At 32.9% G+C, this 13820-nt stretch overlaps 1 protein-coding gene across 2 annotated transcripts in view; it reads right to left on the bottom strand.

The window, feature by feature from the left end:
* The window catches only part of LOC150090787 (uncharacterized), a 124420-nt gene that overhangs the window by 32727 nt on the left and 77873 nt on the right, over nt 1–13820 (bottom strand). For both annotated transcript variants that reach the window (XM_090372729.1, XM_090372718.1), the window contains exons 2-3: nt 2903–3049; nt 481–621 (exon numbers count right to left, since the gene is read on the bottom strand). In XM_090372729.1, the coding sequence (XP_090228855.1) occupies nt 481–621; nt 2903–3034 (273 nt within the window). In that variant the 5' untranslated portion in view covers nt 3035–3049. The remainder of the gene's footprint in view (nt 1–480; nt 622–2902; nt 3050–13820) is intronic.

Genomic DNA, 13820 nt, shown 5'->3' on the forward strand with positions numbered 1-13820 from the left:
AATGTGTTATTGGGTTCACATTACGATATTTTCGTGATACGATGGTAACGAATTAATATCGTAAAGCAGGGTACACTATTGTATAGCTACATGCGTAGTTTGAAATGCAGTATTTATGAAGGTTTAACATTAATTTTTTGCAATTAATGTTCATATTTTCGATTTTATTGATACTTGAAAAAAAAAAAAAAACCTCATAAACCAGGGAACTCATAAAGTGAGAACTGCCTGTAGTTTTGTTTTTATTTTTAAAATGAAGGGAAAAAATAATATTACTTATAGAATATCCTGATAGACAAACACAGCAGAATCTAAGGTTCTAAAACATGTGAAATTTAATTATTTAATTTAGATGTTACACAAAAAATTTACTTAAAAGAAAGAGGATTCTGTCATAGCAGAATATTTAAGAACTACTCTGACATAAAATCACTTTCAATGTTTTAATCAAAAACAAATTTAAAAATATAACTTATTTACCTGTTTTAGTATTTTTGTTGAATTTTTAAGGAACTGTAAACTGGACATAGGAGCAATTAATTCTGGTAGGTATTCAGAAAAAGCTTTTATGTAATTGTCTAGTTGAACTTTATATGGTTTACTTAGAGATTCTTCATATACCTAAGAAGAAAAAAAAAAAGCACATTCATATATAGATATGTAATTTGAATAACTAATGGAGTTCTTTTAAATTTAGATGAAGTAACATCTCATTGACTATACAAAGCATTTTGATTAATTAAATAATGAAACCATTATTTAATCAATTGGGATAACAACTGGGAAACAAATAGGATAACAGGCCAACAAACAAGTACAGTAAACCCCCGCTATTCGCGGGGGTTACGTTCCTGAGAAATGCCGCGAATACTGAGTTATGGCTCCCATAGTAATAAAGGGGTTCCGTTCCACAGTATGAAATATATAAGAAAAACTAGTCTAAAATTTTGTCTATGTATGTATTATATGTACCTTCATAATATGACTATGTACATAGACAGTACATAGTGAAATACAAGCATATGGCATCGAAATGAAAATAAGAAACAGTTTAATATTAAATGTAATATTTATTAGAAATTTCAAACAAATGCTTCAAACTAGCGCCTTTGCTAGCTAAAAAACTTATCCTGCCAGTGCTATCACCAGTTTCGCTAGTGTTGATAAAGGAGTTTTGCCGTTTCACGAATAATGAGTGAACTTAATGGAATTTTATTTTGAGTTCGGTCTTCTATCCACAGATTTAAATCTTTTCCATTTTTTCTAATTTAACATCACGAGTTACAGAGCAAATTTTTGAAGCAATTAGTGCGTTTTCACGGACACTATGGCAGATTTTTTCTTCCGATTTCTTGATTGATCGTACCGTTGACTCACTAATTTTATAATGTTTTGCCACTGAGGAGACACTTTCACCATTAGAAATTTTGTCTAATAACTCAATTTTATTCGCCAATGTCATCACCTTCTTTGATAATTTCACATTCACATTTCCCTTGTTATTCGTAGCCATATTTTTGTACGGGTTAGAAAGAACTTGTCCAAATAAAGGTCACTTTCTTCCGTTAACACACTCAAAAAGTCTGTTTTACACTGCAAAATGGTAGATTTATCAATTTTGTAAGCATATCAATTTATAAATTGATAAATTTATTCAATTTTTAAAGCATATCAATTTATAAATTGATAAATTATTCAATTTTAAAAGCATATAAATTAAAAACAAACGACGAAACCTTCCATGGAAAGCGCATAACACATACCGAACAAGGATTAGCGAGAAACAACCACATTCGCGATTTTGTCACCCCTCTCCCCCCACCCACTGAGCGCTGTTTTGACCTGGAAAGATAATTTTAGCCACGTCCATGTTTTTTTATGGCGGAAAATGTTCATGGAGCCTTAAAATTCACATTTTTTTAGATTTCATTTTATGTTAAATCAGCGACCGCGAATACGTGAAACCGCGAATACAGATACCGCGAATAGTGGGGGTTTACTGTACTGGATAATTGATGGTTATAGGAATAATAAAAATTACAGAAATAGTTTTGATGGGAAGAATACATACAGGCACATGAATTTCTGATTCACCTTCTTGAAACACAATGATAGATAGGAAAAACTGCATAAATAATGTCAAGATAAAATTAAAGAAACCCAAGCAAAGACCAGTTGATAAAACTAAAGGAATATGAACAAAATTGTGAAAAATTTTAAATGGGTTGGAAACTTGAAAAGAACAACTTCCATAACAAATTTAAAGTACAGGCAACCCCCGTATAACACGGTACTTCTACAACACGTTTCGCTCTAACACGATTGATAAATTGCGGCAATCCTCGCACAACACGGTTAGAGAATTTCAGTAAACCTCACATAAATAACATAACCGCATGCATCGTGTCTCATGGTGGAACCTTCGAGCATCTGTTGTAACATCATGAAATGCATCTATCTCGTACTCCATTGTTAATATTAGATCAAATAAATGTTTGCCACTAATTACTGTCTGGTGTCATTTCTGCTTCTTGTGCCTCTGCTACTACTTTTCCGTGACATTTCCGGTTATGGGTTCCTATGCGATTCACATTCCCTAAGATGTTACCTACCTCCCCTAAACGTTTGTACCAATATTTTTGAGACACCCTGTATATATATATGTATATATATACCCAACTTAATCATAAAAAACAAAAAGAGTCCAAATCTATCTCCTATACCAAAATCAGTACAGTACCAGTCTTATAATAACGATGCTATTTTCATAATAAATTAGTTTTATACTTACATATTTCATTTTATACATATATCAATTGCAAATAATGCCTAAAATTATTGCTCACATAGAATGGTATATTGTATAATCTAATATCATTCTCTAGTGATTTTAAAACCTCACCTTTTCACAATACAAAGCCCACTGTGTTGCATTTTGATAGGACTGTACATCCCAGTCTCCTGAGAAGCAAGCATTATTAAGTACTGTGCCAAGAAAATAATGGATATTCTGAAGAACTGCCTGGGTTGACATGCTAATCCTTCATACCTAAAATAATTTCATACAGTGTTAATATCTAAGTATAATAATATACCCAGAGACTAGCAATAATAAAAGTTGTTCCAGAAAGGTTAGACATGGGAATATTCATTATACTATGGCCAAAAACAGCCTAACTGTACCACTCGTAATACTACCTTGCATTACCACTTTACCTTAACTTCGGCAAAGCATCTTTTTAATATATGCTTTTAAGATTTCCAATGCAAAGAAAAACAACAAAAATTTACATAGTAATATTTTTTGTTAAACTGTTGTAATGTAATATATTGAAATTTAATATAAAATATGCATAATGTGATTATAATAACTATTAGAGCACATTTAATTTGATTTTCATCTGGAAATGAAGATTCATTCTAAAAAAAAAAATTATCAGTTCAAAGTAACACCACTATTTAACCTTGGAAAGTTTACAAGAAAGTTATGATTTTAATCTTTAATTAAAAGTTAGACTCATATTTAGGTACATAAGAAAGAGAAACACTAATTTTACACATGAAAAACAATTAAGTTTATGGAACTCATAATTAATTTATAGCAAAGGCTTAATTTGTTCAGCACTCACCTTGACTGCTGAACAAATTAAGCCTTTGCTATAAATTATGAGTAAATAGACAGCACTTTCAGCTTTAACTATACATTTTTTAACTGTTTATGGAACTCACTACCATTGTAGCAATAATCTCTACATTGGTATAAACAAGACAATCAATTATATTATAAGAAACAATTCCTGGCTTTTGTTTGTACTGGTGTTGAGGCTATCTCTATAGCAATGGGGTCAATAAACATTTATTTTCTCATGCAAACAAAAATAGTATTTTTCTTTCACATAAACTTAAATTAGTCCCGACGCTTTTCTCATAGTACAGTAGACTATTCTCATAGACTATTTCTATGAAAAGGCACCATGATGGCTAGGTATAATTTGTCATAAACTTGACTGTCTTCAAACCAATATTTATACTAGTTTGAAGACAGTCAAGTTAACCTATTAACCTACTGAGTTTGCTCTAAACAGCAAACTCAATGGGTTAACATAAAATCCACTGTATCATATAATTAAATCAATAGCATAGATTTCTAAAACAATAAAATAAATATAGAATAATTATACAGATAAAAACCATAAAAATAGACCAATGTTAAAAATCACAAAGGCAGTTGAGAAATCATTCACTCTTCCTCATTAAGAACATCTTTATAACAGTATAAAGGTGTTCAAGTATTATAAATTCAGTAATATGGATATGACTTACCACAATAATGATAAAACAATTATAATAAACCTCTTACGGCAATAGTATGTGAAACTCGGTTAGCTGGTCTTATACTTGAATTATCAAAATATTGCCAGAGAGGCTTTTGAACTCAAATATAAGCAAATACATTTCCACAGACTCAAAATGCATTTGCATATGTGAAATTTTGCATAAATTACAGACTTTACCCACTTTTTTATATAATGACCTTTTATCATATAAAATTTGTTATTTGGTTTTTAGGAGCATTAGCAACTAAGGCCATATTGCTCCGGTGATATGCAGTGGTCATTCCCTTACCTTTCCGCATCCTCCGTATTTGGTGGGCACTGGCTCGAACCCCGGTCTAATCAAGAAGGTTGTGTGCTACGCACTGCTGCTCCTGCCCACCTGGCTACGGAGGCGCCCATATAAAATTTAAGATATGCAATATACTCACAGTTTAAAGGTAATGCAGGAGTGGCATGAATATCTTTTAATGAGAAGTTCAGATATCTACATAAAGACATTCCTACACAACTGGTGATTTTTTGCCATCTCCTAATGAGTGAGGTGTTGTATAGTCATATTTTATTTTGATTTTCATTAATTTCTCCCTTTTTAATTTTATAATAATGCACTACTGAATTAAAAAATAAATAAATAATAAATGAATAAGGTCTTGATCAATATACCAGCTATCTAAAAGTGCAGTACATGCAGTGGTGCCTTATCCTATAGGCAAAAAAAAAACACATCTGTCTAGGGCCCCGATCATAGGGGGGGGGGGGGCAAAATCACTGTTTCAAAAACTCACTGCTGTTTTTTACTAATATTTTAAGTGATTTTTATCGGGAACTGAACTTTCTACCTGCCAAAGTCAACGAAGTTTACTTGAAGATTAATTTGAAAACTGCCGACTACGTAGCCAGATGGGCAGTAGCAAGCAGTGCGTAGTACACACTTCTTGATTAGACTGGGGTTCAAGCCTGTGACCACCAAATACGGAAAGGTCAGGGAATGACCACCACATATCCCCAGAACAATATGGCCTTAGTTGCTAATGCTCCTAAAAAAAAAAAAAAAAACAAATAACAATAACAACAATTTGAAAATTATGTTTTTTTTTTTTCAAACATGGTTTTAACGATTTTGATGGAATTTTATATTTAGTTATGTCATATAATTTGTTTGTTTTGTTGCCACAATAAAATGAAATTGAAAATGTACTTTATTAGTTTTTTCTTTAGATGGGCCCCCAAATTCTATTTTGCCTAGGACCCCATGAAAGTATAATGTGCCACTGAGAACATGTTATCACAGCAATGACTAAAAAATCTTCAAAGTTTTCAATCCACTATAAGGCAACCAGCCTCTTCCTATATGGAAGGGGGGGTTTACTGATCACAAGAAATACAGACCAAAAAAAAATTTTGGAATTGGAATACCTCATGGTGGGGAACGTACTTCCTCTGCCTGAGATCAACTTACTTGGCTTCATTTGAAGAATTTAGAAATTCCTACAGACTTCTCCAAACAAGCAACAAAAATTGCTGCCTTGACTATGAAGGGCATTTACAAAAACTTCACCAGAAAAATAGGAACTGTTCTTTTTTTTTTTCTTCCCACCCACCACTTAGCAAATTGTTAAAATGCCAAGCATAAGGTGAGGTAATTTGTTATATTTCAAACTAGTTTCCTTGTGCACTTGTCAGTTCCCCAACTAAAGACCATTGTATATCAGTTCTTTCTTCTTTCATAATAACATCTAGTAAAGTCTTGAATTAAATTGATAAAACTCATACTGCACAATATCTATTTCTTTATCTTTAATAATATTGAGAAGTACTAAAACTTTTTTTTGTGACATGAATTTGTTTCAAAATACTTGTTCACTAAATAACACTAATGAATAATGAACTGTATACAACTGTATTAATGTTAAATATTTTAACTTAACACTGCTGAAAACTCAGTTGTCAACTTGCTATCTATGAATTCTATCTGGAGCAAGCAGACTTTCAATTTCAACTGCCACAAGAAAACACACTTTGGTCTTGGGAATTCATGATAAAAAGTGAGCTGGCCACCAAACTAAGTCCACAATTTACTAAATTTATTCACAAAGTCATATAGCTTCTGCTACGAGAATATTAAATATTTCAAGTTGCAATGCTTCATTGAATCATATTAGCAGACAAATTGCCCTGACAGCATATTGGCAAAATTACAGTAATGTTTATTTTAAATCTTTAATTATATTAATTTTTAAAAAGTTTAATTTCTTTTTACAGCATGGCAAACTATTCTCAGGTGTTTATTAGTCATATTTGTTGATGAAAATAATAAATCTGCAGAATTTTTAAAAATTTAATTTTTTAATATAGTTTTACTATTTTGCTGAAAAGTGAAAAAAAATGGAGAAAAACTATGTTAAGATGTTGAGACAAAGGGGTCACACAAGTCAAAAAGACTGATACTCTGTTGCAAACCTGGAGGGGTTAGGTAGCCATGTATTAATTATAATTTTAGGAAACCTGTATGAAAAGAAAGTTTGGTTAGCTTTATTAAAGCATGTTTAAAAACTATCACAACACAGAGACAACTTGACTTTCATAAACTATCTATGTTATGAAAGTATTTGGAATTTTCCAGACAATGGCAAAATAAAAGTTTTCTAAACACAAAATGTGCAAAATTACAGTCAACTAACAAGCAAATACGTATAAGTAATGTTAAAACTACCAAAAATTTTGGAGATTTTAATTTTTTTAGGTATTTATGTGGGTAAGGCATCATTGCAATAAATTTGTTTTTCCCAACCAGCAAATTTATATGAAATCTCAGTTCTACATCAGTACATTTACTGTATTACACAAACAACAGCTTTAACTGAGACGGAACAATTTAAACTTAACTACAGCCAGCAGAGTATTTTGGATATATGTTCTTTATGAAATTTAAATTCAAGATAAAAACTGTAATATATATATATATATATATATATATATGAAAACAACGCTGAAACAAATTTTCATATCTTTATTGCCAATAAATGATACATTTAAAAAAATATTTTTCTACAAGAATTCCCAGGTTTTATTTATGCATACATGTAAAAGATAACTGTAATTATAAAACTTATAATTAATGTCACAAATGCTTTCTACATGGCAGTAAACACTCTACACACAGGAAATATAATAGATATTGATATATACAAATATATATCTGACAATATTAATACTATATATGTAGCTGCAAAAATTAATATGCAAATATGTCATAATGATTTTCTTCCCCCATCCTCCAGTCGAAGTATGTAATTTTTTTTCTTTCTTTGCCAAGTTGATTATAAAGTACAAATAAAAATTTCAGCAAGTAACAATTATCACTCAAAATCTCTTAAATTAAATTAATAATATTTGCTTTTATAAATAATTAGATGATTTTTATTTATTTTATATCATAGCAATAAAAACAAACTAAAAATTAGTGATATAAACTTGACCATACAGCAAAGCACCTTCATAAACAGCAAGTGTTATTGACTAAAAGTACAGGAACATATTCCCCCCATGGTTAGCAAAGGGGGGATATGTTCCTGAAGAGCACCACATTTGGCAAGACTAAGAACCCATACAGAAAATGGGGGGGGGGGACAATAAATAAGGTCATAAAATGTATTAAAAAAAAAATTCTATTTCGATTTATGCAACATAAATCAATGAAGTCTATTATGTACTTTAATCTTCTTTTCTGCCATTACCTTCTGCACATTCAGTTTCAGTGCTTATTGAACAGTTAGAGATAGGTACATCAGGCAAAAATAAATTTTAAAGACATGAAAATCTACAGAGGTGGTGACATATCCATATACAACACTGTATATACAATACTAAGGAGTGCATTACTCAAAGGGTAAAAATAAACAAATTCTATCCCTCTGCACTACTTACTAGACCCCCCCCAATGACCTATAGGAGGTGGTATCTATTCTTTTGTTTAAAGAGACAGGACTGAACCACATATATGTTGTAAACAAAACAACAAAAAAAAAAAAAAAAAATGAAGGTTATAAAATTTTGGTATGCAAGTACAAAACTGCATTATCTCAAATCCACATATACATTAATCCGTCACTAGTTGTTGAGAGCTTACTGTCTACGTAAATGCATTTCTTTCAACTACATAAAATAAAATCCGATGTCACTATAATTTTATACAATTTTCAGCACTTTTCATTTAACTCAAACTACAACTAGCAACAATGTATATGGATAAATAGTAAATGTTAAAACTTTTAAGAAAATAAGTTCATTATTTTTTAATAAACAAAACAAAAATGAGAAAATGCATAAAATTTTTAACATACTAATTCTTAAATATTTACAAACAAAATATATTTTACAAAATTCAAGCTTTGTAAATATTGTAAAAAAAATAGTAATTTATTTCAAATCAACACTCAATTTAGGAATTCAATATATATTTTTATTTTATTTTATTTTATTTTTGGACAGAAAAATTTGTACTGAGGATATTACGAAAATATAACTTGTATATTTCACAGCAACAATTACATAAAATACATCAAATATGAAAAATTTTCATTAATATTTTCACAACTTAACTAAAAGTTTAGGATCTGTTCAATTCATTCAATTCTATTATTACCCAATATCGTGAAAGCTAATCAATATTTTTAAATCTCATATACATTAATGAGGTTTAAAAATACTTTTCTGTCAGGATGTGAGCTTGTTCACAATTACACTAATGAGAAGAATGCAAAACATGGCAACATTTATTATTTTTGTTGACAATTGCATCATATGATCACAGGCCACACAAACAAAAATCAATATTTTAACAAATACTTCAATATTAAAGTACAGGTGCAAGGACCCAAAAACCAGAGACTGGTGATTTTTAAATTGTTCTAGGTTCCTAGACAAGAAATCATGGTCTAACCAAGTATGAATTATCAAATGAAGTTCATATAGCAGGACATGGCATAAAAGGCTCAGAAACACTAAATAATATATTTGATGAAAGCTATTGTTTGCAAGTCAGAACACAGATAAAAAAAATAACTAAGAGGTAATATACACCTTTTTTACATTGTACATGAAATACATAATGAGTGTTTCATAATATCAACTTAACTGCCCTGTACTTCCGCTGATATCTATCATAAGTTGTACATTCATTTATCTTGTTCAGTGGAACATTTATTCTATACCACTTGCCAGCACTTATTCTACTCTTATAACCATATATTTTCACAACTCTTTTCCCTGCCTGTCCACTGTTCTTTCCAGTACCAGACAGCCCAATTCAGTCTAAATTCTTTTTTCATTTCTTCAAGTATTCCCAAGACTTCCAAAGTATTCCCTTTTTGTGTAATTTTGTTTTTCGCAACTTGCTTTATCATAATCTTTCTCTATTTCCACACAGTGGCCTTTTGAATATATTAAATATATTTCACCATGCAATGCATGCACCTCTCACAAACTACATACAGTGTACATACTGAACACTGTATGTAGTTTGTGAGAGGCCAAAACTTGACACAACCCTGTCTGACACCAAATAGCAATTACTCAGGGTCTAAAATTTTTTAATTGAATATCTTAATTTTTGGTTTTCAACAACTGATTTTAGGATGTTGCACCTGTATTATTATTATTTGTTATGTCATAGGAATAATGAAAATAAGCATTAGTGCAATAAATAAACATCAGGAAAGAACACAATAAAATGAAACAAACTTTAATGCAATAAAAATACATTGAAATTAAAATACATTTAAATAAAATGTAGATATTAGACTAGCATACAAAAATATAACATGCAAAATATCATATACAAGCAGTTCCTACTTATACTCCTGATGAGTTCCTGAAAAATCAAAGTGTAGCACAGAATATATTTTTCCATGTCTATGTATATAAAATTCCATTTTTGCCACTGTAAGCTTTTTAAGTGTAAACAGTGTTTAGTCTAAAGAGAGGGAAAACTGGTGCACTGTTTCAATGCATTTTACTTTTCATTGAGAGATCTCTGTGTGTGAGATATATATACACACATATATAAATATGTCTCACACATACACAGATGGATTCAGAAGATAAAAAAAAAAAACAAAAAAACTATCTCTCAATGAAAAGTAAAATGCATTGAAACAGTGCACCAGTTTTCCATCTCTAATACATCTCTCTCTCTCTCTCTCTCTCTCTCTCTCTCTCTCTCTCTCTCTCTCTCTCACACACTTGTGTTGACCAAACAGGTAGTTTTTTATTATTACTAGAAAATCCAGACTGCTACACAAACTAGGAATAATGTAAGCTTTTAAGTGCAAACAGTATTTAATCTAAAGAGATGGAAAACTGGTACACTGTTTCAATGCATTTTACTCTTCACTGAGAGAGTTTTTATAGAATAAAAATTCTTACACATAACTTAACTGTTCCCTGGCTCTGTCGATAAGCTTGAGGTTGTCAGAGAAATTCTCTCAGATATGCCAGTCAAGCTGTACTTGCTATGTGGGAGTCTAAAATGCTGATGGAACTGATATTCAGGTGACATTCAAGTCAAGTGGACCCAATTTCAGCGAAGTCCAGACGGCCTGTGATAGCCAAATCCTCTGCTTGCACCTTCATGATGGTGGGACTGTTAGTAATCCTGGGTATAACCTCCATGCACAAGCACACTGTAGGTGACCACCCGGGTGTGAACCAACGTAAGCAGGGGTCGAGGTATGGAGCCCAAACCACATGGAGGAATGCTGCCCCTCTGTGTTACCAGGCAATACTAGGTGGTAGATGACTCTCATCAACCAGTGCAATACCACCACTTTGCTTATTGGAGGCTTGAAGTGGTGGAAACCATGTTTAGACTCCAGAGCTAAGTTCCGGTCAACCTTTCCCCATCTCTTCCATCATGCAGTATGACTGATGGCTTTTGAGGTTATGATGAACATCATGGCGAGATCGAATATTCCTTACATTTTGAGGGTACAGCTCTAAAACGGTGTTTGCAGGCTGGCTGCAAGTTAGTACACTGAACCAAACCTATTGGTAACTGTTCAGGAGGCATCCGGATCAGCTAGTGTATAATCTTGCTACATCTACTCTGCCAGATGGTGACTGGAGGGAGTCCGAGTAGTGTGTATGCAGGGGGCATTGTCGAGGCCACGTTATGTCAAGGATCTGGGTATATTCTTAACGTGTGCACGCCATATCCAAAAATTTCATTACTTCATACAGCATGTCCCTCCCCCACTTTTTCTTACTATTGAATACACCATGAATTGTCAGACTAATAGAGTAAGCTTATCAGTGAAAGGATCTAAACCTCCCAAACACTTCCTAGTTCATTTCACAAATATACGTGGTCTTAATTCTAATCTCAACGACATCCATTTCCACTTGCAGTCTGCCAAACCCCATGTACTTTTTCTGACAGAATCTCAGTTATTGATTGATTCAACTACTGCTCATCTCAGTTGCCCAAATTATTTTCTGTACGATTCCTTTAGCCTCAAAGGTGGTACTTGTGCATATGTCAGTTCCAATATTCCCTGTCAGAGACTTGGTAATTTGGAATCTCCTTTTTTCGACCTTCTCAGGCTTAAAATCTCTCTACCTCATTCATCTGTTGTCTCTACCATTCTCCCAACTCCACTAATCACTTGGAGCTCTTTGACATCCTCTCTTTGCAACTTGACTTTCTCCAGTCCAATATCCTAACAGTGAGGTAATTTTCCTCGACAACTCCAGCTGGCTTCCGTTTTCTAGTCACACTGACCCAGCTGGTTGAGATGCTGAGGCTTTTGCAATTACTAATGACCTCGCACAAATTGTTCATTTACCTACAAGAATACCGGCCAATCCTAACCATACAGCCAACATGCTTGATCTTTTTCTTGCAAACAACCCTTCCAAGTACACGGTCGAAGTGAGTGGTCCATTAGGCACCTCAGATCACAACTTGGTGATTGTCTCCTCTCCAATGGAGCCTTTAACTCATGACTATTCCCAACCTTGTGTTGTTTGACATTACCAGAATGCAAAATGGGATGACCTGCGAGATTTCTTTCCTTCTTTTCCTTTCGGATTACTGTTTCAAAACTTCTGATGTCAGCGTTTGCTCAGATCACGTCAGTGAAATTATTCTTGTAGGAATGGAATCCTTTATTCCACTCCACTTTAAATTCTCATCCTTTATCTACACCTTGGTTTTCCAATAAATGTGCTAAAGCTGTTCAAGAGAACAATGTTGCATATCATAATTGGCTTGTTTCCAATTCTTCAGTTTCATTTTCTGCCTATACCAAAGCTCGCAACAATTGTAAAGCAGTTATTAATCAGTCCAAACTAGATTTTGAACAGGCTAAGAGCAGAAAACTTGCTTCTGCCCTAATGGTAGCTGAGCATTCTGGTCTTTTACCAAAGCTATTGGCCGCAACTTTTGCCTATCTCTGCTCCCAACAATGTCAAAACTAGATGGTTCTGTTGTCACTTCAGCCAAGGATAAAGCTGACCTGCTAGCATCCCATTTTTCTTCCAACTCATATATTAATGATCTTGGTAAAACACCTCCCACCATTCCCAACACACTCCATTCAATGCCTCCTGTGGTCTTCCGTCAAAAGGATGTCAGAAGGATTTTGACGAATTTTGATGCTAAGAAAGCTCCAGATCCTGATTGTATTTCTCCACATGTTCTCAAAACCTGTGCTCCTGAACTTACTCCTGTTCTTTGCTACCTTTTTTTACTTTCTTATTCCAAAGAAGTTTTTCCTTCTACTTGGAAATTTACTCATATCCAGCCAGTTCCTAAAAAGGGTGACAAATCCCTCCCATCCAATTATCGTCCCATTGCAATTACTTCTACTCTTCAAAAAATAATGGAGAAATCAATTAACCAACCAGAAACCTTCCACCCGATCAACAATTGTCAGTATGCATTCTATCAATGTCGATCCACTGGTGATATTCTTGTTAATGTTACTCATTTATGGACCATTGAATGGAAAAGTTCGGTGACACTCAAGCAGTTGCTCTTGACATTTCAAAGGCTTTTGATTATGTTTGGCATAAAGGTCTTCTAAACAAGTTTCCATCTTATGGTTTGCCAACTCCTTTTTGTAATTGGTTATCCAGTTTTCTCTCTGATCGCTCACTGAGGGTGATGTTAGATGGCTCTCTGTCTTCTAACTTCTCCACTAATGCTAGTATCCCCCCAAGGTTCAGTTCTTCCCCCCACTCTTTTCCTCTTGTATATTAATACAAGAGGAAAAGACCTTCTTCCATTGACTGGAAATCCTATCCATAGTTTTGCCGATGATAGCACATTGCATTCTACTTTCCATTTTGAGAAACCTTGCCCTGCTCAATCAGCTTCAACTTCTCGAAAATCTGCTACCAATTCCTTAAATGCCGATCTTCAGGTAATTCTCCAGTGGGGCAAAGACAACTTAGTTGATTTAAATCCTTCTAAAACTCAAT

The sequence above is a fragment of the Mastigoproctus giganteus genome, chromosome 1, assembly GCF_048544385.1.
Source record: "Mastigoproctus giganteus isolate SK-2022 chromosome 1, ASM4854438v1, whole genome shotgun sequence".
Lineage (NCBI taxonomy): Eukaryota > Metazoa > Arthropoda > Arachnida > Uropygi > Thelyphonidae > Mastigoproctus > Mastigoproctus giganteus.